Here is a 27,210-nt window from a genome sequence, read left to right as displayed (position 1 = left end):
CTTTTTGTTGTCTCTCAGGTCAAGGCAGGACACAACCCCGGATAAGTCAAATGCCTTGAATTAAATGAAAATAAGAATTGAGTTCTGCATGAGTCAGACTCCGGGGCAATCCGAAGATTGCAGCCACTTTACAATTTTTCAAAATACAACCTGAGGAAGGCTGTCTAATAGTGCCCCCTAGAGATATTTGCATGGAATTGTTAAACAGAATGGATGACTGAAGCAAGTTAAATGATCACATAATAAAGATAGCTTTTAGGATCTAAAATAATGAGATAATGACAGAGGCACTAGTGGGAAATTACGTGATATCACTATGATTTGTACCTGGATTGGTGTTTATTTATATTTATGCAAACATGTATGTCTGTATATGTATGTAGCCAATACAGTATAGCCAAGAGACCAATTACTCAGTTCGGTATTTTTTGGACATCTGACTTGAGCATTTTGACATGAAAGGAAAAGTGATGCTGGGTTCATAACAGCCACACTAAACACAACGCTTGCATGCTTGTGTTGCCAAAGAAGTAGAGCGAGAGGTCAAGTAGTATTGGTGCTAATGACTGACATTGCTTTAAATATGTTTCAAATGGCGAAATCGATTGAGAGTAGGGTTTGATTTGGTAGAGCAGGCGATTTGATGTTTAGATGTTTGATTTATAAGTTTAAACTGTTAATTTGTTTATACTCTACTTGTTCTATTAGTAAAGACAGATTTACCATCCTTTGAAACATGTAACTGCAATCTGCGTTGTAAAATCAAAAACACTGGTCACATACACCATTAGTTGTAAAAACATGACAGTTCAAACGGACATTGCAGTGTAGAAAGAAATTTTATTCTACAAATGAACATGTGCATTGGAAAATTGGTTGTTCAATATTCCTCTCCCTCATCATCATCATCCTCTCCCAGACTATCTGCTCCCACCTCCTCGTAATCCTTCTCTAGAGCTGCCATGTCCTCTCTGGCCTCGCTGAACTCCCCCTCCTCCATACCCTCACCCACATACCAGTGAACAAAGGCACGCTTAGCGTACATCAGATCAAACTTGTGGTCAAGGCGAGCCCAGGCCTCTGCGATAGCAGTGGTGTTGCTCAGCATGCACACAGCCCTCTGGACCTTGGCCAGGTCGCCACCAGGGACCACAGTGGGGGGCTGGTAGTTGATGCCAACCTTGAAACCAGTGGGGCACCAGTCCACAAACTGGATGGAGCGTTTGGTTTTGATGGTGGCGATGGCAGCGTTCACATCTTTGGGCACCACGTCACCGCGGTACAGCAGGCAGCAAGCCATGTACTTGCCGTGGCGAGGGTCACACTTGACCATCTGATTGGCTGGCTCAAAGCAAGAGTTGGTGATCTCAGAAACTGTTAACTGCTCGTGGTAGGCCTTCTCAGCTGAGATGACAGGGGCGTATGTGGCCAGAGGGAAGTGGATACGGGGATATGGCACCAAGTTGGTCTGAAACTCTGTCAGATCAACATTCAGGGCACCATCGAAACGGAGGGAGGCAGTGATGGAGGAAACAATCTGACCGATCAACCTGTTGAGGTTGGTGTAACTGGGACGCTCGATATCGAGGTTCCTGCGGCAGATGTCGTAGATGGCCTCGTTATCCACCATGAAGGCACAGTCAGAGTGCTCCAGGGTGGTGTGAGTGGTCAGGATGGAGTTGTAGGGCTCCACAACAGCTGTGGACACCTGGGGAGCTGGGTAGACGGAGAACTCCAGCTTGGACTTCTTGCCGTAGTCCACAGACAGACGCTCCATCAGCAGGGAGGTGAAACCAGAGCCGGTGCCGCCACCAAAGCTGTGGAACACCAGGAAACCCTGGAGGCCTGTGCACTGGTCAGCCTGTGGGAAAGGGAAAAGCAGTTTATTTTGCAATACAATTCTTTCCAAACCCTGAATGCAAATTTGGAGATCTCCATCACCAGTTTGCGGATCCTGTCCAGAACCAAGTCAATGAGCTCTTTCCCCACAGTGTAGTGCCCACGGGCGTAGTTGTTGGCTGCATCCTCCTTGCCAGTGATCAGCTGCTCAGGGTGGAACAGCTGGCGGTAGGTCCCAGTGCGCACCTCATCTTTAAAAAAAAAAATAAGAAAAATTATAATGAAGTATAAATGAAGTTTTGTCTCATTAACAAAAATCCAAGATTAATTAATGAATTATCAATTCAGCCATCATTAATATGTTGCTTTACCAATTACAGTGGGCTCCAGGTCCACAAAGACAGCCCTGGGGACGTGCTTTCCAGCTCCAGTCTCACTAAAGAACGTGTTGAAGGAATCATCTCCTCTTCCTCCAACGGTCTTGTCACTGGGCATCTTTCCGTCCGGCTGGATCCCATGTTCCAGGCAGTAAAGCTCCCAGCAGGCATTGCCCATCTGGACACCTGCCTGACCCACGTGGATGGAGATGCACTCACGCTATAGGAGAACAAAGAAATCTTGTCACCTCGTTAAGCTTGTAAACCTTTTCAGTTATTTTTCATCAAACTCTGCAGAGACAATGTTAAAAAATAAAATGAATCTATGTATACTTGAACATCAGGCTACACCATAAATACAAATCAAAATATTTACACATGACAAGACAGTAGTAATCTCAAAATCCTAATTTAATCCAATGGTTACAAAGTAGACCATCAGATAGAACGACAATTTTGCACGGATTAGAGTCTCTACCACCAGATCAGCAGCGTTGAGTGTTTTTTGTTTGCCTGGAAGATTTAAAAGGAAACAGAAGGCCCCTTTGTTGAGATTATGATACTAGTCATGAGTCACCTGATGACCAACTCTGAAGTCATTCACAAACTAAACGAATCAATTTGACCCAAGTTCATCACGAGAGAGACGTGGGGTGAGTCAGAGAACAAACTTAAAGACGTAAGGATTTTGTCAAAGCCGTTGGTTAAACTGAAATTTGCAGTCTGGTAAGGAAACAAGCACAACAAAATCAGCAAAAAACGGGAACGTGGCAGACACTGAAAGCACGTTACCCTTTGTGAAGCCAGTCACGGTCAGAAAAACCGTAGACAGGCGGCACCGAGCGGATTTGAGTTCGGACGGTGGCCATGTTTACTGATGGCTTTGTCCGTGCGGTGTCATAACTTGAACACGTTCGGCCTACGTATATTGCAAATTCACAGAAAAAGCTGCATTTAGAACGTGCTCGGATGCAATTAAGGCAGTTGATGGATCCACATTTTCAGCTGAAACGCTTCAACTGGACTGACCCATTTAGACTCTTCATAAGGTAAAAAATAAAATAAAAATAAAATTAAAAATAAAATTAAAAATGCGTCAAAAAAAGAAGAGAAAAACAGAAAACAACTACTCACCATTTTGTGAAGATGTCAAGTCAAACAAACGTTTAGACTACAAGGAAAAGAGGCAAACTTCAACTCTCGTTCTTACAAACAGACCTTAAGGAAGTCTATGCAAGAAATGAACGGCACGCGTCACAGGGCGTAGTGTTTTATACATAGACTATACACTGTTGCCTAAGCGGATTGGTTCTCGGGACACAATTGCGAGACTCCTATTGGTTAAAATGTAACTTCCGCATTACTTTTTTTTTTCCCCCCTCTAAAAAAGCTTTATTGAATTTAAACAGGTGCATTCAGAAGTCAGGTTCATCCATCCCTCCCTTGTGTTTTTAAATGTCCAATTTCCGAACTCCCCCTTTGTCATTGCATGCACTCTAAGGTTGTGATGCCACTACTGTATACCATTTTTCAAATATTAGGATCGGTGTCACTGAGAAAGTTTCTGAATCTTTGAAAATTAGGGAAGTAAAGTCTATGACATGTGATTTAGTTATTATTCAGCGAAACATTTTCAGAGAGAACTTCAAAATCCTATCTGCCTGCCCAATTTCACCACTTCAGTGTTAATTCTGCCTGTCTAAGATAGAATACAGTATATTGAAACAATATAAAAACAAGGTGTTTTTGCCAGCTTCTTAGTACATTTTTCGGACCTTGTGTTTCAATCGCAACCCCCCCCAGAAAAAAAAAAAAAAAAAAAAAAAAGAGATGATGGAGTTCCTAACCTATAACCCAACAGTGGTCATTAAATAAGCATGTTTTGCTAATTCAACAGGCTTAACATGAAAAAAGACCAAAGTTGAAATACTAAACAGCTTCGTGTGCTTACAACCCAGTCTGAATTCTGTGGCTTTAATTAAAAAATATATCACTTATAAATCTTATTGTTTTACTATCAAGTTTACTAATATCAAGATTACAAACATTTAAAAAAAATTCAGAAACCTTCTCAGTGACACCGGCCCTATTATTTGAATAATGGTATATTGCCGTCAGAACCTTAGAGTGCATGCAATGACAAAGGTGAGTTCGGACATTTAAAAACACAATGGAGGGATGGATGGACTTGACTTTTGAATGCACCTGTTTATATTCAATAAAGCTTTTTAAGAGGGAAAAAAAAGTAATACAGAAGTCAAAATTTAACCAATAGGAGCCTCACATTGTGTCCCGAGAACCAATCGGCTTTGGCAACAGTGTATATAAAACATTCCGCCCTGCGACGCGTGCCGTTCACTTCTTGCATAGACCTCCTTATGGTCTGTTTGTAAGGATAAGAGTAGAAGTTTGCCTCTTTTCCTTGCAGTCTAAACGTTTATTTGACTTGAGATCTTCACAAAATGGTGAGTAGTAGCTGTTTTCTGTTTTTCCCTTTAAAAAAAAAACAAAAAACTTTTTGAGACTCAAAATTTCACCTTCTGAAGAGTCTAAATAGGTCAGCCCAGCTGAAGTGTTTCAGCTGGAAATGTGGATCCATCATCTGCCTTAATTCCATCCAAGCACGTTCTAAATTTAGCTTCTTCTGTGAACTTGTGATAAACGTAGCTCAAACGTGTTCAAGTTATGACACCGCACAGACAAAAGCCGTCAGTAAATGTGGCCACCGTCCGAACTCAAGCCTTCTCCAGTTTTTCTGACCGTGACTGGCTTCACACGTTCCTGTTGTTGCTGACACTTTGTTGGGGGTCGTTCCCTTACCAGACTGCAAACTTCAGTTTAACCAAAGCCTTTGACAAAATCCTTACGTCTTGAGCGTTTTTTTTTTTTTTTTTTTAAATGTCTTAATTTTAGCAGCATTACAAAATGTCATTTTGGAATCAACAGGCATTCATCTTGATTTTTATTCATGCATTCATTCATGAATGTATCTATCTTTTACCCCCTCCCCTCAGGCTAAGTTTGTTCCCTTACTTACCCCATGTCTTCCTCGTGATGAACTTGGGTCAAATTGATTCGTTTAGTATGTGAATGACTTAAGAGTTGGTCATCAGGTGACTCATGACTAGTGTCATAGTCCCAACAAAGAGGCCTCCTGTTTCTTTTTAAATCTTCCAACCAAACAAAAAACACTCAACACTGCTGATCTAGTAGTAGAGACTCTAATCAGTGCAAAATTATTGTTCTAGCTGATGGTCTGCTTTGCAGCTTTGTAACCACTGGATTAAATTAGGATTTTGAGATCACTGCTGTGTTATAAATATTTTACTTTGTTTGACGGTGGAGCTTAATGTCTAGGCATACATATATTCATTTTATTTTCACGATTGTCTCTGCAAAGTGTGATTTATAATAGAGATATGGGCCTTTTATCCTGAAACTCCTGAAAAAGAACTGAATAGATTTACAAGCTTAACCATTTGACGAAATTTCTTTGTTCTCCTATAGCGTGAGTGCATCTCCATCCACGTGGGTCAGGCAGGTGTCCAGATGGGCAATGCCTGCTGGGAGCTTTACTGCCTGGAACATGGGATCCAGCCGGACGGACAGATGCCCGGTGACAAGACCATTGGAGGAGGAGATGATTCCTTCAACACGTTCTTCAGTGAGACTGGAGCTGGAAAGCACGTCCCCAGGGCCGTCTTTGTGGACCTGGAGCCCTCTGTAATAGGTAAAACAAAAGATTAATGGTGGCTGAATTTGATTTAATTAAGCCTACATTTTTTTTTAATGAGACAAACCTTCATTCATTTATACTTTATTTCATTGTAATTTTTTTTCTTTTTTTTTCTTTTTTTTTTAAAGATGAGGTGCGCACTGGGACCTACCGCCAGCTGTTCCACCCTGAGCAGCTGATCACTGGCAAGGAGGATGCAGCCAACAACTACGCCCGTGGGCACTACACTGTGGGGAAAGAGCTCATTGACTTGGTTGTCGACAGGATCCGCAAACTGGTGATGGAGATCTCCAAATTTACCTTGACAATTTGGAAAGAATTGTATTGCAAAATAAACTGTTTTTCCATTTCCCACAGGCTGACCAGTGCACAGGCCTCCAGGGTTTCCTGGTGTTCCACAGCTTTGGTGGCGGCACCGGCTCTGGTTTCACCTCCCTGCTGATGGAGCGTCTGTCTGTGGACTACGGCAAGAAGTCCAAGCTGGAGTTCTCCGTCTACCCAGCTCCCCAGGTGTCCACAGCTGTTGTGGAGCCCTACAACTCCATCCTGACCACTCATACCACCCTGGAGCACTCTGACTGTGCCTTCATGGTGGATAACGAGGCCATCTACGACATCTGCCGCAGGAACCTCGATATCGAGCGTCCCAGTTACACCAACCTCAACAGGTTGATCGGTCAGATTGTTTCCTCCATCACTGCCTCCCTCCGTTTCGATGGTGCCCTGAATGTTGATCTGACAGAGTTTCAGACCAACTTGGTGCCATATCCCCGTATCCACTTCCCTCTGGCCACATACGCCCCTGTCATCTCAGCTGAGAAGGCCTACCACGAGCAGTTAACAGTTTCTGAGATCACCAATGCTTGCTTTGAGCCAGCCAATCAGATGGTCAAGTGTGACCCTCGCCACGGCAAGTACATGGCTTGCTGCCTGCTGTACCGTGGTGACGTGGTGCCCAAAGATGTGAACGCTGCCATCGCCACCATCAAAACCAAACGTACCATCCAGTTTGTGGACTGGTGCCCCACTGGTTTCAAGGTTGGCATCAACTACCAGCCCCCCACTGTGGTCCCTGGTGGCGACCTGGCCAAGGTCCAGAGGGCTGTGTGCATGCTGAGCAACACCACTGCTATCGCAGAGGCCTGGGCTCGCCTTGACCACAAGTTTGATCTGATGTACGCTAAGCGTGCCTTTGTTCACTGGTATGTGGGTGAGGGTATGGAGGAGGGAGAGTTCAGTGAGGCCAGAGAGGACATGGCAGCTCTAGAGAAGGATTATGAGGAGGTTGGAACTGATAGCACGGGAGAGGATGATGATGAAGATGATGGAGATGAGTTTTAAATGACTTATGAGTTTGTTGGAAATTTCTGAGCAAATTGGGCAATGTCATGTTCATGGTGTTATGCAAACCTTTGTCTGCTTTTCAAAAATGGCTCACCTGTTCTGACTTGAAATTAATCTTTTGAACTCATTCATTCTTTTTCCATACCTGCTTCTTCCTGAGCTAAGGGTCACGGGGGTCTGTTGGAGCCTATCCCAGCTGTCATAGGGTGAAGGCAGGGTACACCCTGGACAAGTCGCCAGTTCATCGCAGGGCCACATAGAGACAAACAACCATTCACACTCACATGCACACCTACAGACAAATTAAAATGTTTATTTGACCTCACATGCATGTTTTTAGACTGTGGGAGAAAGCCGGAGAACCTGGAGAGAACCCAGGCAGACACATGGAGAACATACAAACTCCACACAGAAAGGTCCCTGGCCCGGAATCGAAACCACGGCCTTCTTGCTGTGAGGCAGCAGCGCTAACCACTGCGCCTCCGTGTCGCCCATTTTTTGAACTTTCATTCCTTTTTCTGTGCTTTTATTGTGCAAGTCATGTGCATAAAATAAAGTCTACCATCTGCACTGTTTCATGTTCATTCCATTCTGTCCTACATTCATAGTTACATTGGGTTCGAAAAGTATTCAGACCCCCTTAAAATTTTCACTCTTTAGCATAATGCAGCCATTTGCTAAAATCAATTAATTTCATTTTTCCACATTCATGCACACAGTACCCAATATTGTCAGAAAAACAGACATGTAGAAACTTTTGCAGAATTATTCCAGAATAAACACAGATATCACATGGCCATAAGTACTCAGACCCTTTGCTGTGACACTTGTATATTTAACTCAGGTGCTGTCCAATTCTTCTGATCACCCCTGAAATGGGCCTACACCTTTGTTGGAGTCCAGATGACCTTATTTGTATTGATTGGACTTGATTGGGAAAAGCACACACCTTTCAATATATGACCTTACAGCTCACAGTGTAAAGTCAGAGAAAATGAGAATCATGAGGTTGAAGGAACTGACTGAAGAGCTGAGAGACAGAATTGTGGCAAGGAACAGATCTGGTAATGGCTACCAAAAAAAATAAATAAAAAAAATCTGTTGCTCTTAATGTTCCTAAGAGCACCGTGGCCTCAATCATCCTTCAATGGAAGAAGTTTGGGACGACCAGGACTCTTCCTCGAACAAACTGAGCTTCCGGGGGAGAAGAGCCTCGGTGAGGTAAAGAAGAACCCAAAGATCACTCTGGCTGAGCTCCAGAGATTCAGCAGGGAGATGGGACAAAGTTCTTGAAAGACAACCTTCACTGCAACCCTCTACCAGTCTGGGCTTTATGGCAGAGTGGCTCGCCTGAGGTCTCTCCTCAGAGCAAAACACATGAAAGCCTGCATCAAGTTTGCCAAAAAACAAAACAAAGAACAAACACCTGAAACCTCTCAATTCTAAGCGGTAAGTGTGGAGAACACCTGGCACTGCTCATCACCTGCCGAATACCATCCCTACAGCAACGCATGGTGGTGGCAGCATCAAGCTGTGGGGGTGCTTTTCAGCTGCAGGGACAGGGCGACTGGTTCCAATTGAAGGAAAGATGAATGCAGCCACGTACTTTGATATCCTGGACAAAAACCTTTTCTAGAGTGTTCACAACCTCAGAATGGGCCAGTGGTTCACCTTCCCACAAGACAATGATCCCAAGGACACAGCTAAAATAAAGGAGTGGTTTCAGAACAACTCTGAATGTTCTTGAATGGCTGAGCCAGAGTCTGCGTTTTTCTAACAATACTGGGTGCTGTGTGCTTGAACAAAGAAAAAAATATGACAATTGATTTTAGCAAATGGCTGCAATATGACAAAGAGTGAAAAGTTTGAGGTATGAATACTTTCCAAACAAACTAAATATATTTCAAATGGCGAAATAAGTTGAGGGCAGGAGATTTTGGATTTTTTTGGTGCATTTGTCATTTTGTGTACGTACTCCATTTGTTCTATTAGTCAGTTAAAGAAATGTAAACAATTTACTCTAGTCACATAGTAGTTGTAAAAACATGACAGTTCAAACAGACATTGCAGTGTGGAAAGACAATTTATTCTACAAATGAACATGTACATTGGAAAATTGGTTGTTCAATATTCCTCTCCCTCATCATCATCATCCTCTCCCAGACTATCTGCTCCCACCTCCTCATAATCCTTCTCCAGAGCTGCCATGTCCTCTCTGGCCTCGCTGAACTCCCCCTCCTCCATACCCTCACCCACATACCAGTGAACAAAGGCACGCTTAGCGTACATCAGATCAAACTTGTGGTCAAGGCGAGCCCAGGCCTCTGCGATAGCAGTGGTGTTGCTCAGCATGCACACAGCCCTCTGGACCTTGGCCAGGTCGCCACCAGGGACCACAGTGGGGGGCTGGTAGTTGATGCCAACCTTGAAACCAGTGGGACACCAGTCCACAAACTGGATGGTGCGCTTGGTTTTGATGGTGGCGATGGCAGCGTTCACATCTTTGGGCACCACGTCACCACGGTACAGCAGGCAGCAAGCCATGTACTTGCCGTGGCGAGGGTCACACTTGACCATCTGATTGGCTGGCTCAAAGCAAGCGTTGGTGATCTCAGAAACTGTTAACTGCTCGTGGTAGGCCTTCTCAGCTGAGATGACAGGGGCGTATGTGGTCAGAGGGAAGTGGATACGGGGATATGGCACCAAGTTGGTCTGGAACTCTGTCAGATCAACATTCAGCGCACCATCAAAACGGAGGGAGGCAGTGATGGAGGAAACAATCTGACCGATCAACCTGTTGAGGTTGGTGTAACTGGGACGCTCGATATCGAGGTTCCTGCGGCAGATGTCGTAGATGGCCTCGTTATCCACCATGAAGGCACAGTCAGAGTGCTCCAGGGTGGTGTGAGTGGTCAGGATGGAGTTGTAGGGCTCCACAACAGCTGTGGACACCTGGGGAGCTGGGTAGACGGAGAACTCCAGCTTGGACTTCTTGCCGTAGTCCACAGACAGACGCTCCATCAGCAGGGAGGTGAAACCAGAGCCGGTGCCGCCACCAAAGCTGTGGAACACCAGGAAACCCTGGAGGCCTGTGCACTGGTCAGCCTGTGGGAAAGGGAAAAGCAGTTTATTTTGCAATACAATTCTTTCCAAACCCTGAATGCAAATTTGGAGATCTCCATCACCAATTTGCGGATCCTGTCCAGAACCAAGTCAATGAGCTCTTTCCCCACAGTGTAGTGCCCACGGGCGTAGTTGTTGGCTGCATCCTCCTTGCCAGTGATCAGCTGCTCAGGGTGGAACAGCTGGCGGTAGGTCCCAGTGCGCACCTCATCTTTAGAAAAAAAAAAAGAAAAGAGAGAAGAAGAATTCTAATGAAATAAAGCATAAATGCAGGTTTGTTTCCTTAACATAAGATGTAAGCTTAATTAATAAAAAAAAATTAAATCATTAATATGTTGCTTTACCAATTACAGAGGGCTCCAGGTCGACAAAAACAGCCCTGGGGACGTGCTTTCCAGCTCCAGTCTCACTGAAGAAGGTGTTGAAGGAATCATCTCCTCGTCCAATGGTCTTGTCACTGGGCATCTGTCCGTCCGGCTGGATCCCATGTTCCAGGCAGTAAAGCTCCCAGCAGGCATTGCCCATCTGGACACCTGCCTGACCCACGTGGATGGAGATGCACTCACGCTATAGGAGAACAAAGAAATATAAAGTCAACTCTCGTCTCAGGATAAAAGGCCCATATAACAAATATTATAAATCACACTCTGCAGAGACAATCATGAAAACAAAATGAATCTATGTATGCCTAAACATTAGGCTCCACCATTAAACAAAGTAAAATATTTTTAACACACAGTGATCTCAAAATCCTAATTTAATCCAGTGGTTGCAAAGCAGACCAGCTAGGGCAATAATTTTGCACTGATTAGAGTCTCTACAATCAGATTAGCAGTGTTGAGTGTTTTGTTTGTCTGGAAGATTTAAAAGCAAATAGGAGGCCTCTTTGTTGAGATCATGACATCAGTCATCAGTCAACTGATGACCAACTCTTAAGTCATTCACATACTGAGCGAGGGAACAAACTTAAAGACGTGTTTAATTTAGGATTTTGTCAAACGCTTAGCTTAAACTGAAGTTTGCAGTCTGGTAAGAGAACGACCCCAGCAAAGAGTCAGCAACAACAGGGACGTGGCAGACTTTGAGAAGCCAGTCACGGTCAGAAAAACCGTAGACAGGCGGCACCGAGCGGACTTGAGTACGGACGGTGGCCACGTTTACCGACGGCTTTTGTCTGTGCGGTGTCATAACTTGAACACGTTTGTGCTACGTTTATTACGAGTTCGCAGAAAAAGCTGCATTTAGAACGTGCTTGGATGGAATTACGGCAGATGATGGATCCACATTTCCAGCTGAAACGCTTCAACTGGGCTGACCCATTTAGTCTCTTCAGAAGGTGAAATTTTGAGTTTTTTTTTTTTTTTTTTTTTTTTTAAAGGGAAAAACCGAAGACAGCTACAACTCACCATTTTGTGACGATCTCAAGTCAAACAAACGTTTAGACTGCAAGGAAAAGAGGCAGACTTCTACTCTTACCCTTACAAACAGACCATAAGGAGGTCTATGCAAGAAGTGAACGGCACGCATCGCAGGGCGGTGTCTTTTATATACACTGTTGTCAAAGCCGATTGGTTCTCGGGACACAACGTGAGGCTCCTATTGGTAAAAATGTGACTTCCGCATTACCCCCCCTCCTCCCCCCGCTTAAAAAGCTTTATTGAATTTGCCAAGAGACGAAAACGCAAGTTAAATTAATCGATGCGTTACGACAACAGGTGCATTCAGAAGCGCCGTGACTTCATTTGGTCTCTCAAGATTTCATTTTTGAGTGTCGTATTTGGCTTAATAATTCTGTCGCAGCGGCATTTATGTATCACAAATACTGTAAACCTTCTCACGTTCACCACCAAATGCCTTCAGTGAAACTCCAGATAATCTTCTGTGCCTGTTTAAATTACTCAAACTTGATAAGAACAAGGAGGTTATTTGTGCTAAAGCAGGAATTAAAATGTATTGTATAATATAAGATATTTAAAATAATGGTCCGCCAAATGTCTGTTTCTTCATGTAAGTAAGTACTGTTAATGTGCAGAATTTATTTGTACCAATGTTGTGGTCACTGCATGTATTTAGCGTAAATTAAAAAACTAACCTCACATATATCATGAGAGGTTATGTCAGAAGACTTGAGCTGAGAGGTGGTTTAAATCATACACAGAACAAGACTAAGTATGCTTTAGAGATAACATCATCAACTAACAGTAGAGTTCCCCAGAAGTGTACGTGACTAAAACTGACAACCTGTTCGGCTGACATTGAGATAAGTTAATTCTTAGCTCATCTTGTTGCACAGTGTGTTATTGATAATGTCTCCTGGCTCATTTTATTTTATTTCATAGTTTTCTAAAGGTTTATTATAATCACGACAACATCATTTCATGTTCACATTAAATCAAATTTTATTTGTAAAGTCACTATCAAGTACAACTCAGTATCTTCAGTGACATTTGAATGACCTTGTGGAAGTCAGTAGGTGGAAGGTTTGAGCCGTTTCCATAAGAAGTAGGTGAGGATGCTTATGGATAATGCCAATAAAGTCCAGCAGCACAGTATCTTTACCTGGGCCTCCAAACCCTGCTTCTTTCCAAAACGAGACACAAAACCACTCTGTTAGAAACAAATAAGACAACAGTTTAGATATCACAAAACACAATATAAATAAGACATATCAATTAAAATTCTTTATCAGGAGTCACACAATTATCATTGCCTCCATATGAAGCACTTACTGCTTTTATTCTTTTGTTGTCATACACCTAGATCTGTCTGGAGATATATGATTCGATTTACGGTATAATCTGTCTTCTAGTTATTTTAACCCATCAAAAATCCTTCCAGTTTATCCCGGACATTTATCATTCAGGTCAACACAATGCCAACAGTAATTATAGCAAGTTTGCAGTGGTTTCGGTCAAGTCCAACTTTTGGACAAGTTGCCAGTTCATCAAGGGACCAAACACATAGAGACAAACAACCTCCACTCAGACATGTAGATATTTTCGAGTGCCCAATCTGCCTAATGTGCATGACCTGTTTTTGGACTGTGGGAGGAAGCAAAGGTACCAAGAGACAGCCAATGGAAATACGATGATTCAATGCAAACAACTAGACCATCGTACCATCTTCTGCTGATCTACTTAAAAATATTTTACACTGCATACATTTATGACAATGCATTTACAGCTTTAACTTAGATGAATACATAAAAAACACAGCATAAAAATATATTTGTCCATTGTGTAGAAGTAAATCACACTTACCCATCCTCCCTTGTCTTGTATTTCAGGACAGATGACCCTCTCTACATAAGCCCCCACACATTCCTTCAGCTGTGGCAAAACATCCATCATGCCCCTCTTTTGGCAATGCAGTGCCATTTGGCCAGCGAGCACATACACTGACAGCACTGCACTCCAGGCCAGGTCCCTGCGTTGCCCTTGTGAGACGGGGGGAAAGAAATGCTCATCCAAAATGCTCACCAGGGTGGGGCAGGCTGTGTTCTCTGTCACATCCTTAAAGACCCGAGGCCAGCGGCGGAAGAAGATGGGAAAGCGAGTGAGGAGTTCTTCTCCTGCATGGCGCAGGGCTTCTGTGCAGGCTGTAGGAGCAGGGCCCATACTACCATCTGCCCCTCCTGATGTTACATAGTTTATATAATCATGAGCCATCAGAAAAGACTCTCTTACCAATGGATTGGGACTGTTCAGGCCTAGTCTGGCTTCTTGCACCACAGATTGGCACATGTTTGCTTCCGTTGGTTCCTTCACTAGTTTGTCAGTAGTCCAGAAAATAAAGGCTTCATTGACACGCATCATAGCGATCTCAATACTTTCTCATGGCAGGGTGGGGACGTTGTTAATCTGCAATTGTAAATGATCACAGTGATAAGGAAAGATAAAAAGTCATGCATGGTACAATGAATGAACTACTTATCACTCACCTCCTCTTCAATAAAAAAAACGGGAAAACACATTGTAAATCTATTAACTAGCAATTTGTCAATGGGTAGAAGAGAGCAACAATCCAGCGTTGTGTATCCAATCTGTGTAGCTGTTGAACTGGTCACTGAGTCCCCTTAACAGCTAAATATAGAATTCTGAGTGGAAACTGATCCTCAGCTGCACATGCAAAAAAAAAAAAAGAGTGCCTTGACATGCGCCTCCAGTCTTAAATGGCATGCAAATGCATTTGATGTTGCTGATGTCCCACAACTGAGTTGACTGTAACATGTAACATTTTTTTTGGTTTTTTAACTCATTGTGTTTATGAATGTCCAATTTCCCAAATCACCTTTGTCATTGCATGCACTCCAAAGTTCTGATGCCAGTATACCATTCTCCAAATAACAGGGCCTTTGTCACTGAGAAGGTTTCTGAATCTATGAAACCTGGAGAAGTAAAATCAATGACATGCGATTTGGTCATTAGTCAGGGGAACATTTCCCAGAGAGCATTTCAAAATCCTATCTGCCAGGCTTAATATGACAACTTAGTGTGCTCACAACCCAGTCTGAATTCCGTGGCTTTAATTAAAAAGACATTGCGCATAAATCTTATTGTTTTACTATCAAACTTCCCCTTTCCTAACGTCCAGCTGCCCCAAACACCAAAATAATAAATAGGTAGTAAAACACATATCTTTATTTTCATTTCAAACACAATCACTTCAGAGAAATGTGTACTCCAGAGCAGATTAGGTGACCATACTCTCACTGAAAGAAAAACCTTTGGTTTATCACATTGCACTACTGCAATGTTGTGGTAACATGATATCCTATGTTAGCAGGGCGAACATATGCACTTCCTCTACATGGAGCACAATGTAATAGGCCATTGTGGTTGTAGACACCCTGTGAGGGACAGCCAGACAGCACAGTTAGACAATCATCGGGTTCAGACAAACTTTACATTAAAATCATAATTTAAAAATCAGGTTTAATATTTATTGACACAATGTACCTGGTATGCCTTGTGTAGGGCTGTAAAAGTACAGGTGAATTCCCGGCTTAGGATAGAGCATGATCAAAGAGCCTTGCGATATTGGAGCAGGCATAAAACAGGCGTGTTGTCATGAGGGGATACTGTGCGGGCAACCTAAGTTCAGTTTCCTGGCAGTGTTGCCATCCCCCATGTAACCAGTCATGGAATTGTGGTTTTGGAAATATTCTGAAGGTACTGCATAACATCTCTTAATTAAACACAAAATATCCTAAGTTGGGCACCTACCATACATTTAATTAGACAGTCCATGTAACAGTTTAAGCACTTCTGAAGTTCCTTCTTTTGCACTTAATGCTGTTACAAAAGAGAACTAATATTTTTTGTGGTAAAGTCAAATAAGTTCCCAACTGTGCCTCTCACATAAGTGTCTGTCAATAACATCCAGTGTTTTGATGTGAATGGCAGATGATTTCATTTGTTGTATTAAAAATTAACTATGACTGTAGTACAGAATGGAATGAACAGGAAACAACAGTGCAGATGGCTGACTTTATTTTATGCACATGACATGCACATTAAAAGCACAGAAAAAGGAACAAGAGTTCTAACCTTTGATAGAAAAAAAAGATTAATTTCAAGTCAGAACAGGTGAGCCACTTTTGAAAGGAAGACAGAAAGTTTTGCTTTGCACAGTGAACACATGATGTTGTCCATAGCACAGAATGTTGCTCAGACATTTCAATTAAGCTCATAAGATGTGAAGTGAATGTACAGTCATTTAAAACTCCTCTCCATCATCATCATCATCCTCTCCCGTGCTATCGGTTCCCACCTCCTCATAATCCTTCTCCAGAGCTGCCATGTCCTCTCTGGCCTCGCTGAACTCTCCCTCCTCCATACCCTCACCCACATACCAGTGAACAAAGGCACGCTTTGCGTACATCAGATCAAACTTGTGGTCAAGGCGAGCCCAGGCCTCTGCGATAGCAGTGGTGTTGCTCAGCATGCACACAGCCCTCTGGACCTTGGCCAGGTCACCACCAGGGACCACAGTGGGGGGCTGGTAGTTGATGCCAACCTTGAAACCAGTGGGACACCAGTCCACAAACTGGATGGTGCGCTTGGTTTTGATGGTGGCGATGGCAGCGTTCACATCTTTGGGCACCACGTCACCACGGTACAGCAGGCAGCAAGCCATGTACTTGCCGTGGCGAGGGTCACACTTCACCAATTGATTGGCTGGCTCAAAGCAAGCGTTGGTGATCTCAGAAACTGTTAACTGCTCGTGGTAGGCCTTCTCAGCTGAGATGACAGGGGCGTATGTGGCCAGAGGGAAGTGGATACGGGGATATGGCACCAAGTTGGTCTGGAACTCTGTCAGATCAACATTCAGGGCACCATCAAAACGGAGGGAGGCAGTGATGGAGGAAACAATCTGACTGATCAACCTGTTGAGGTTGGTGTAAGTGGGACGCTCGATATCGAGGTTCCTGCGGCAGATGTCGTAGATGGCCTCGTTATCCACCATGAAGGCACAGTCAGAGTGCTCCAGGGTGGTGTGAGTGGTCAGGATGGAGTTGTAGGGCTCCACAACAGCTGTGGACACCTGGGGAGCTGGGTAGATGGAGAACTCCAGCTTGGACTTCTTGCCGTAGTCCACAGACAGACGCTCCATCAGCAGGGAGGTGAAACCAGAGCCGGTGCCGCCACCAAAGCTGTGGAACACCAGGAAACCCTGGAGGCCTGTGCACTGGTCAGCCTGTGGGAAAGGGAAAAGCAGTTTATTTTGCAATACAAGTCTTTCCAAACCCTGAATGCAAATTTGGAGATCTCCCTCACCAGTTTGCGGATCCTGTCCAGAACCAAGTCAATGAGCTCTTTCCCCACAGTGTAGTGCCCACGGGCGTAGTTGTTGGCTGCATCCTCCTTGCCAGTGATCAGCTGCTCAGGGTGGAAAAGCTGGCGGTAGGTCCCAGTGCGCACCTCATCTTGAAGAACAAAAAAATATATATATAGAAATTAATGAATGTTTCAAAAGTTAATGTTTAACAAAAGTGTAAACTTGGAATCAATACAAAATTCAACCATCATTAATCTTTTGCTTTACCAATCACAGAGGGCTCCAGGTCCACAAAAACAGCCCTGGGGACGTGCTTTCCAGCTCCAGTCTCACTGAAGAAGGTGTTGAAGGAATCATCTCCTCCTCCAATGGTCTTGTCACCGGGCATCTGTCCGTCCGGCTGGATCCCATGTTCCAGGCAGTAAAGCTCCCAGCAGGCATTGCCCATCTGGACACCAGCCTGACCCACGTGGATGGAGATGCACTCACGCTATAGAAGAAAATAAAGACAATTGTAACCTATTTTTGCAAGCCCCTCAAGTGTAATTCCGATGGCTTTTCCCCACCAGAAGCGGTCAGCATAGATATGACTAACACATTGTGTTAGGGTACAGTCAGCAGGCACAAGATGCTCATCACATGGTATTTTTTCCCCTAATGTTTGAAACAAAGGCTCCTTTTCAGTGATCGTCATGCAAGATCATCATGATTAAATTTGCACACTTATTTTTGAAGTACCTGAACAAAAAGCCTCGTCTCAGTAGAAACGAAACAAGTAAAGGTTTTAGGAAATTACGTTTCAGACATACTTATTGATAATCAGTCCGAATGTTTCAATGAAAAAGAAAAAAAAAAGGTTATTTTCCTGATAAGGCAAAAGTGAGCTTACAGGTTTAATTAGATGAACGCTGGCAATTTACACCGACAAATATTCTGAGCTATGTGACACATATTCCACGACGTTTTGTAGCTACGGCGTTGGACATCTTTCGTCTACTCGAAACTACCTAAACGCTAACTAGAGCGGACATAAGTTAGACAAGAAAACCGGAAACAGCCGGCAGCACTGACGTCCTTGACATTGGGAGGTGTCCTCGCAAGATAAACTTAATGCGCAAAAGTTACATTAGAACTATTGTTTATAACGGTTTATTGAAAACACGGAAGTGCGGACTATTTCACGAACTTACCATTTTGAAAGATAAAGCTGAGCTGAACTAAATGTGAACAGCAGGGTAGAAAAGCGCCCACTCTTCCTGTTCGGACGTTATGAGTCGAATGCAAGAAGTAACTGATGCGGCAGATTGGCTGGATGATGTTTTTATACTCTTGGCTCAAGGCGGGAAAACGTTGAATCTGATTGGTCACCACTGCCATTTTAGGGAATCCCTATTGGTTTAAATCACATATGTCAAACGCTTTAGCTGAACGTATGAATGTATGGGCGGAACTTTTTTTTTTTTTTTTTTTTTTATAAATTAAACTTTATTCACAACTTCACTTAAAACCCCCAACTGCATCCTCAATTTCCAACGCTGTGGCCAAGACAGTTTCGTAAATATAAATAGGAGTAATAACGTTAATGAAAACTGAAATCTTAACTCATTCAAAGGTACAATCACACACCTGTAATCTGCAGACTGCAGTGTTTTATTCAATGGCCCTTGATTGTGACTTTGAAAACAAAACATTTGGAGACCACTCATTGGCTAGATCCAGGTTGCAGCATAAAACTGGGGCTTATATTCTGCAGCACAAGGGTTTTTATATCTCCAAAGCAAGCTGCCTTGCATAATGTATAATACAACTGTACGTAGGACGAGTTCAGCATAACACATTCCATATACTGACAGATGTCTTTTTTTGTTTTGATAACTAATTAGACTAGCGTGACTGATTAAACTCAGGTAGCAATTTCCGCCACAGTAAAGCAAGGGGGTTTCATAAAGTGCAAACAACTGACTTTCTTTCCACTTCCAATTTCAACCACTAGATGTCATTATTTGATTAAAAAATACGTCGCTTCAAAGTTTGACTCTTTCCTTTGTGCAAAGGGACAGAAATGATGGTCGCACGCTACCGATCGTCTTTTTCCACACGTAGCTTTCAGATATAACGCCAAAGAAGTCCCTTTAGAAGACCTCTGTAATTTTACATAAAAGACAAAGGGGCGCTAAAAAAAAAAAAAAAAAAAAAAAAAGACCTACTGCTCAACATAGAAAAAAAAAGTTTTAAATTTGGCTATTACCCCAAGTCACTTCATTGTGTCTCTAACCAGCACAGCTGTAAAATTCTGATAATCAGCTGCGGGGACCGCAGAGTGGTCTCTGCCGAGCAGGGGGCGTGGTTTCACCCCAGATTCATCATTTCATACGCCACGCTGCAACGTCAGCCAGCAGTTGTGTGCAAAGTTTCGTGAGCGTGGCCATGTCTCTCAACTCGGTCGGGGCTACAATCTCTCGCTCCCTGCGGGCAACTGCCGCCAGGACGCCTCCTTTTGCGCGGTCGCCCGAAGTCGGCAGACTTTCCGCCTCACGCTGGGCATCGACCGACAGGAGTGAGGGTCGCGCCGCGAAAGAAGGACGCCAAAGTCAGGGCGAGTCGGGCACCCCGGACGGGCCCGGTAGGGACGTGCCAGCATCCAGCGAGCCACAGAGCCGATGCCCGCCTGGGGAGAAGAGGAAGAGCAAAGAGCACACGGGTGCCCGTGGTGTCGGCGGCGGCAGGAGTCGCTCCTTCACCTCCAGGGCGCTGCCCGCAGACCACAAGTCCTACCTGTGGGCTCGGTACAATGAAATGAAACGCCTGGTTCACGGTAAGCGGACCTCCTGCTCCCCACCTCGCCCCCCTGCTACCCCTGCTCGGCACTTTGGATGAATGTCACCGCCGCGACTTTTGGCATTGGGTTCTTGTTGATTATGCCCCGTAACACGCAATTTATCGTTGATTTCATCTCTTCGTGAGGCTGCCATGAACAGATGTCCCGTTTATGCAATTGGATTACCCGCCCACCCCTTAAAAACAGATTAATTTGAACAGTTTCCACTCTGCAGCCAGGGCTACGCACGTTGCAAGCATCAAAAACAACTTCGGCTAAATGATGATACCAATGCTGTGTGTGTATATATATATATATATATATATATATATATATATATATATATATATATATATATATATAAAACCCCAGTTGATGCGCATTTGCAAATGGAGGAGCTTCTAAAAAGGTATCCAGTCAAACTGCACTAAAAATGGACCACATACGAAGTGCGGGGGAGTGTAGCAAAGTACAGTGAGCTTTGCTTACCGAAAAAAACTGCTGCGAGAGCGCGTTTGAGCTGCACTATCCAGCGTGGTTGATTGATTGCCGAGACAGGTCGAAGGCACGCCTGGGTCACCACACGTGTAGGCAATCAGGTGAAGTTCACGACACCCCAGATCCATCAACAGCGATGCAAACACTGAGATGTACTTCGCACCATGAGCCTCCTTTCACAGCGCTTATTGGAAATGTATTTGAAGATCTGCTGTCTAATAAATAGGGAATCTGACTAAAGTACTGACCCGACTTCCAATGTAACAGGTCAAGCGTTCACGTGGCATTTCAAAGAATGAGCACCTGTGGACTTTTGTTTCAGGTTGATGGACCAGTACAAGTGCATACAACATATTGCAATCACTTTATCACAGTTCAGTTTGTCCATTATCCAGTATATCTGTGCAATACCAAATTACTATACTTATTTTTTTTTTTAGTTTGGGGGAATTCTGCAAGAATCCTCAGACATAAAGAAGCTCCTGCTACTTGTAAACAATGTTTTCTACCCAAAGAGTTTTGCTTAAATCTTTTTAAGTGGAATTAAAACTTTAAGAAAGATATTAAAACATTTTTAAAGCATTCATATTAATAGTAACTGAACAAAAGCCCAGCTGGAAATTATATTTAAGTGATTTTCGCGTTTTATCGTGGCGTGAAAGTAAATGTCGTCTGACGAAAGCCTATTTCTGAAAAGGCAGCCTACTTTGGAATGTTTTGATGTACAAACAGTGAAGCCATGTCAGTTAAATTTAATAGAATATGCGACCAACTTTAATTCAAAACCAGTATTATCCATGATTTTTTTTAGCAGATGTTCCAAGTACCCATTTGTTTAAAAATTCCCAAATTATTATTCTAAGAAATGTCCCAAAGTCATATCGTGATTGGAGGTAAGCCAGGCTCATGTTTGGTATACAGCACCTGAATGTCAAACACGCCAGGCAGCAACGCTTGATAAACAATCCCAGAAACAGACGCCATGACCCACTTTCTCCTGTAGTTGTGTTGCACCCTGAATCCCAAGTTCATGTTTTGACAGGGAATTAGGAGTTCATGGATTTCAAACTGTTTGTTTAATCTATGACTACGTGCTGAAAGACTCTCTACTCTAGAAACACAGCATTGAGAAATCTCAAGAAAGCAATACCATGTATTTACTAAAAGCTGATTTTTATATCAAATAAGAAGTGTGTGTGTGTGTGTGTGTGTGTGTGTGTGTGTGTGTGTGTGTGTGTGTGTGTGTGTGTGTGTGTGTGTGTGTGTGTGTGTGTGTGTGTGTGTGTGTCTCTATATATATATATATATATATATATATATTTTTTTTTTTGTTGTTGTTTCTTCCCATGTCTCCTTGATTCATTTGAATGAATCCTCACCTTGCACCTCTTTTCCCTCAGACCTGATTCCTCCAGGTGCATGCAACCTTCTCAACTCCTCCACCATCTACGCCAACAATGAGGTGCACCTGGCTGAAGTGGACATCTACGGTTTTGACTATGACTATACGTTGGCTCTGTACTCGAATGCCCTCAACACAATGATCTACAACAAAGCAAGAACTTTCCTAATTGAGAACTTCAAGGTGTGTTGCATTAGTTGTATTGAGATTTGTTTTTGTTATGGTGCTGTTTAAGGCCAACTTGATTATGTTTTTTCTTTTTTCCATCTTCTCAGTATCCTCAGGGGATCAGCAATTTTGATTATCTTCCCAATTTTGTTGCACGAGGTCTTCATTATGACATCCAAAAGGTACATTTCTGAATTTCCGGTAGCTTAAAAAGAAACATCTCCCAACACACCAGCACATGCAACTAAAAATGAATGTCTTACATCTTTCTTTGTAGGGTCTTCTGATGAAGATAGATGCCTTTCACTACATTCAGCCAGGAACAGTTTATCGGTATTGCACCGCTGATGTTCTGTTCATTTCTTAACACTTTTAACTTGACCATTATATAGAAGTTGAAATTCATCTCTTGACAGTGGTCTGTGTTTGATGCTTTGGTAATGATTTGTATTTATTCTTTCTCAGAGGACTGAGTCCAGTGCCAGATGAAGAGGTGTGTGAGCTCTATGGGGGGACTTACCATGTCCCCCTGCAACAGTACAGCGGATTCTACGGCAAGGTAAGAAGGCTTTTCGTCATGCTGTGTCATGTTTGCTGTGGCACAGATGGGATGGGTTGTGTCCAGTCATTCATAATCTCCTCTGCACAAACGGATAAAGTTTGGGATTAATTCTGGAAATGTCCTCGGCTCAGATGTTTCAAGTGTCTGGCGGTGTATATCCCTCTTGTTACATAAATCCTGATCTCGTTATTGTCTTTGTTCCACTGAATCGGCAGCAGGGCAATGTTCCAGCCCCTAAAAAGTTGATCAGGAGAAATTTGTGTCCAGCAGTGTAATCTGTCTCTGGTGTAGCCCTCCAGAAGCTGCTTCCAACTAGTTACATAAAAGTAAAAAAATTCCTCTTGAACCCAAGAGCCTGGCCTTATTAGCAGCCGTTCAGAGTGCTCCAACAGCTTTCAGTCAACAAGTTCTGAAGTGCATTCCAACTGCAGTTGTTACTGGTTTTAACAAAGTTGATTATTTCATTAAAATGTCCTGCACAAACAGGAGTGCATAATTTAATTGAACAAGTTGAAGTGTCCACAAATCTCCTCAAAGAGCATGAACATTTGTTTGCATCACAGGGACCAAAAGTGAAGCAGTTTATGGACATCTTCTCCATCCCAGAGATGACTCTTCTGGCCGTAGCAAATCACTTTTTCATCACTAACAACATTGAATACGATCCAGTTCATCTGTTTAAGGACGTCTCGGTAAGGGTACCGACTCTCATGGTGTTAGACTTTACTCTTTTACATTTAAGTGGGCTCCGTACTTGGTTTTTCCCATGCTGAGAGGCACACTGGTCGATTGTATTGGGTTGTTTTCTTATACTGCGAGTCCTAAGCTTGGATGCTCTTGGATCTTTTCTTTAGCATTTACAAGATTCAATGACCATGCCACTGCATCAACCACTGCTCCTTTGATTCCTACCTATAATTCTATATTTTAGCGCTCATGCATTAAAATACACCATGGGGTCTACCAGAATGATGATACTCTTGTCACAAATTACAACTCCTTCAATTTCCTCTTTAGTTTTGATCCAATGTAGACTGTATCAGAGACAAAATGCCATTAAATGTATGTATATGCAGCTCTATAACTAGTACATGTATGTAATCCTCAGGAAGCAATTGGCATGGTCCATCTTAAAGGATACATGTATAAATGGATCATGGAAGATCTTGGTAAGACATAGCTCACCTCTCTGTATCCCGTCAACACACTGCTGCACAGTAAATATTTTGTCCTCTTCTTGTGTACAGACGAGTTCATTCTGAGCGGCAAAGACACTGAGGCTGTTTTGAATCGCCTGGTTAGTCATGGCAAAAAACTTTTTCTCATCACCAACAGCCCCTTTGGCTTTGTGTAAGTGTTGGTTATCTGTGGCCCAAATTTTCCTGTCAGCTCTGACTCATGAGATGGAAACTGCTGTGTTGCAATGTTTTTTTTGTTTTTTTTAATCTTCCCCCTGTGTAGTAACAAAGGAATGACGCACATGGTGGGAAAAGACTGGAGAGACTTTTTCGATGTGGTCATTGTACAGGCGGACAAGCCTCATTTCTTCACAGACTGTGTCAAGTGAGTAAAAGATGCTGTTCTAGCAGAACAAAATTTGGAAAAGTAATTTTTAGTTGACACCTTTTAAATATTTTTTTCTTTTTCTTCTGTAGACCTTTCAGACAGCTGGATTATAATGGAGACCTTCGGTGGGAAAAGATAAACAGTTTGGAAAAAGGACAGATCTACAAACAGGTTTGTCACTAGCGCTATTGTACAGCCTCTCTGAAAGCTAAAACCCGTTCAAGTCATTGGGATCAGTTCGACTACATGTTGCATGCTGCTCCTGTTGAGGAGACTGAAACATGGCACTTTTTTTTTCTGTTACCCTTGACTGGTTTGGGAGTTGAAGTGTGTCAGTTCGTCTGGGTTGCACACTTTTGCAAGTTGGAGCAGTCATGTGCTGTCAACGTGGATTCTCACACCAGTAGGAAGCCTCATGGTGGAGGCCCCATCTAGCAGCGACAAATCTGACTGTTCCGTGCCTTCCTGTGATGGCCCGTTTCTGGTTTCTGTCCATGTTTTAGGGAAACTTGTTTGACTTTCTCAGACTGACGAGCTGGAGAGGATCCAAGGTCCTTTACTTCGGAGACCACCTTTATAGTGATTTAGCAGTAAGTGTCAATTTTATTTGTTTTTATTTATTTATTTTTTTTTACATTTAAAGAAACTTGACTTTAAAGAGTTCCTGTCAGTGTAGCGTACATTGTGTCAAAACATGCTACACTGACAATTTCGCAACACCAGGTGGCAGCACTATTTTGATAATCTGAACGCAGCAGTTGCTGATGTGGGTCATAAGTACTTACAAAATACTAAACTCTGCAGTTTCATTTAAGGGGAAGAATGGATTGTCTCAATATAATGCATTTGTAATAATGTGTGTTAAGTTGAGTGCAAAGTCTTTTAGAATGACGCTGTGAAGATGCTTTAAAAGTTGAGCCACAACACCCGTTTGTCACTTTATGGCAGGATCTGACACTGCGACATGGCTGGCGTACAGCAGCCATAGTACCTGAGCTGGAGCAGGAAACCAAAGTGGTGAGCACAAGCCAGTATGCTGTAAACCTCACTTGGCTACAGGCTTTGACTGGCCTCATTGAACGTCTACAGGTGAGTTTAATACAGTATTGGGCATAGCTCGTACTTGTCATTTATGCTAATGCTAATTCATAAGTTGACAGGAGGCCTGTATCATTATTACAGGATGCATGTTTTTAAACTTCTTTTTTATTCCCTTCTTCATCCAAGACACATCAAGACCCAGAGTCTAAAAATGTCTTGCTTGAGTGGCAAGTTGAAAGAGAGGAACTTCGGTAGGTGCATTTGTGTTCTTTCCATCTAATGCGATAATCAATTATGCAATTGACCTCTGCTAATAGACCTTCTAACTCTCTTGGTTTTAAGATGGTATAGTTTTGTTTGTTTATTTTTTTACAAATTTGTCTCGCACGTTTTGCATTTTCATTATTTTGTAAAAGTCTTGCTTTTGAATATCTGCAAATGAAAACCTAAAATTTTTCCCAGTCATTAAATTGCTACATGTTTTCATGTATCACTAAACATAAAATATGATCATATTCATGGTATTTCAGTTACATTTTACTGATGGAATTTTGAATTCAGTTGTATATAGTTTGTTTGTTTCAAATCATTTTTCCAAGTATGAAAAGATCAAACTGACCAGGCTGATGTGTTGCAGGGTGATGATGAAGAACTTCTTCAACCCTCAGTTTGGCAGCATCTTCCGAACATGTCACAACCCAACGTATTTCTCCAGACGACTGTGTTGTTTCTCTGATATCTACATGGCTTCCCTCAGCTGTCTCTTGAATTACGACGCCGCCTTCACATTCTACCCGCGCCGCACTCCTCTGCAACATGAGGCGCCTCTGTGGATGGATCAGCTTTGCACAGGCTGCATGAAGACCCCTCATTTGGATGAGATGGCACGGATACGATGAGGTCCTAACTTATTGCTGGGACTTAAAAAATGTAATGGTACAGACACGGGGAACAGTGGTCTCTCTCTCTCTCTCATGAAGGAGAATTCCTTTTTATAATTATAAGTGACGAAAACCTCCTAATACAGAGTAAAGCAGCCCCCCGCCAGTCCCTCCTTCGCTTTCACCCACTGACGGACTTCAGTAAAGGATGCTGTAGAATTATGAGACACTGCGATTGTATGGTAGAAGACAAGCACTTGCAGCTAATTACTTTTACGCCAGCTGACAGGTCTCTATTGCTTAGTTCGGTGAAGACTCCCAATAGTTTTTCTACTTGTATATGAATCCTTACCATTGTCACGCACAAAATGCTTTTAAGAAAATGTTTTTGAGATATTTAATAAATTTGCTTGACATGGCTTGAATGAAAATGACTAATAAAATAATAGCTGATATGAATTCTAAACATCGCCTGAACTCACTTTTGTGTGCACTATAATGTGAGTGCTAACAATATTTTGCCGAAGATCATAAGTGTGTATACGCTATGTAGTGAAATGGTTGCCAGTAAGCTTTATATGACATGTTAAGGCTCTGCTTACCGTTTCCTCGGGCCTAGAACATGAATTCTATTCCACTTAAAGACATGAGATCAAGCAGAGCTTAACAAAGAATTGACCTTCCAGTTGGAATTTGTTTCGAGAGTTAAGTGTTGATGCTACTGAGTCTCCCATCTTCTGCAGGAAAAGTCATTCAGCCTATGAACCTGGTGTGTTTGTTTTATAACCGAAGAGACAAAGCCATGGGCAATATGTGGTGGATGATAAACATTTTTGTTTTGATTGGCAATACGCCTTCTTACCGCTAGGTGCTGCTAATTCACACAGCCTTTTAAAAGTAGAGCAAACGGACTTCGCGCAAACACGGGCCGAGACCATTGGTTAATTAAACATCCGTTTTCGGAGCATCCTTTTTTAGAGCCCCTTCGATTTATTTGATTGGTTGTTCGGTTGCCGGGCAGCGCATCATCCATTCATCAGCGGCGAACTCGGCGCCACAACCTCAATCAGCTCCA

General features: G+C 42.9%; 6 protein-coding genes across 6 annotated transcripts; 2 read left to right on the top strand and 4 right to left on the bottom strand.

The window, feature by feature from the left end:
• Positions 1–820: 820 nt before the first annotated feature.
• On the bottom strand, positions 821–3,509 carry LOC142898817 (tubulin alpha-1C chain-like). Its single transcript, XM_076042046.1, has 4 exons — positions 3,351–3,509; positions 2,211–2,436; positions 1,942–2,090; positions 821–1,861 (listed from the first exon to the last, which is right to left on the bottom strand). Exons 1-4 carry the CDS (start codon positions 3,351–3,353, stop codon positions 881–883), a joined length of 1,359 nt encoding a protein of 452 aa, XP_075898161.1. The 5' UTR covers positions 3,354–3,509; the 3' UTR covers positions 821–880.
• A 1,028-nt stretch (positions 3,510–4,537) lies between these two features.
• LOC142898614 (tubulin alpha-1C chain-like) lies at positions 4,538–7,871 on the top strand. Its single transcript, XM_076041636.1, has 4 exons — positions 4,538–4,681; positions 5,724–5,946; positions 6,081–6,229; positions 6,310–7,871. The coding sequence occupies exons 1-4, from the start codon at positions 4,679–4,681 to the stop codon at positions 7,291–7,293; spliced, it is 1,359 nt and encodes a 452-aa protein (XP_075897751.1). The 5' UTR covers positions 4,538–4,678; the 3' UTR covers positions 7,294–7,871.
• A 1,489-nt stretch (positions 7,872–9,360) lies between these two features.
• Positions 9,361–18,502, bottom strand: LOC142898616 (tubulin alpha-1C chain-like). The gene is made up of 4 exons (XM_076041638.1): positions 18,390–18,502; positions 10,764–10,986; positions 10,482–10,630; positions 9,361–10,401 (listed from the first exon to the last, which is right to left on the bottom strand). The coding sequence occupies exons 1-4, from the start codon at positions 18,390–18,392 to the stop codon at positions 9,421–9,423; spliced, it is 1,356 nt and encodes a 451-aa protein (XP_075897753.1). The 5' UTR covers positions 18,393–18,502; the 3' UTR covers positions 9,361–9,420.
• Positions 12,776–14,472, bottom strand: bcl2l16 (BCL2 like 16). The gene is made up of 3 exons (XM_076041639.1): positions 14,360–14,472; positions 13,680–14,279; positions 12,776–13,026 (listed from the first exon to the last, which is right to left on the bottom strand). The coding sequence occupies exons 2-3, from the start codon at positions 14,232–14,234 to the stop codon at positions 12,886–12,888; spliced, it is 696 nt and encodes a 231-aa protein (XP_075897754.1). The 5' UTR covers positions 14,235–14,279; positions 14,360–14,472; the 3' UTR covers positions 12,776–12,885.
• LOC142898615 (tubulin alpha-1C chain-like) lies at positions 15,895–18,523 on the bottom strand. The gene is made up of 4 exons (XM_076041637.1): positions 18,390–18,523; positions 17,467–17,689; positions 17,199–17,347; positions 15,895–17,118 (listed from the first exon to the last, which is right to left on the bottom strand). Exons 1-4 carry the CDS (start codon positions 18,390–18,392, stop codon positions 16,138–16,140), a joined length of 1,356 nt encoding a protein of 451 aa, XP_075897752.1. The 5' UTR covers positions 18,393–18,523; the 3' UTR covers positions 15,895–16,137.
• Positions 18,524–19,581: 1,058 nt separating this feature from the next.
• nt5dc2 (5'-nucleotidase domain containing 2) lies at positions 19,582–26,601 on the top strand. Its single transcript, XM_076042089.1, has 14 exons — positions 19,582–20,014; positions 21,916–22,100; positions 22,193–22,267; positions 22,363–22,418; positions 22,551–22,644; positions 23,211–23,339; positions 23,756–23,816; positions 23,895–23,997; positions 24,109–24,210; positions 24,303–24,384; positions 24,717–24,803; positions 25,162–25,302; positions 25,441–25,505; positions 25,892–26,601. The coding sequence occupies exons 1-14, from the start codon at positions 19,627–19,629 to the stop codon at positions 26,151–26,153; spliced, it is 1,830 nt and encodes a 609-aa protein (XP_075898204.1). The 5' UTR covers positions 19,582–19,626; the 3' UTR covers positions 26,154–26,601.
• Positions 26,602–27,210: the final 609 nt, after the last annotated feature.

Source organism: Nelusetta ayraudi, unplaced genomic scaffold (assembly GCF_046127955.1).
Source record: "Nelusetta ayraudi isolate G7.1 ecotype Tasmania unplaced genomic scaffold, CSIRO-AGI_Nayr_v1 ptg000070l, whole genome shotgun sequence".
Lineage (NCBI taxonomy): Eukaryota > Metazoa > Chordata > Actinopteri > Tetraodontiformes > Monacanthidae > Nelusetta > Nelusetta ayraudi.
This window is presented reverse-complemented; position numbering and strand designations above follow the sequence as displayed.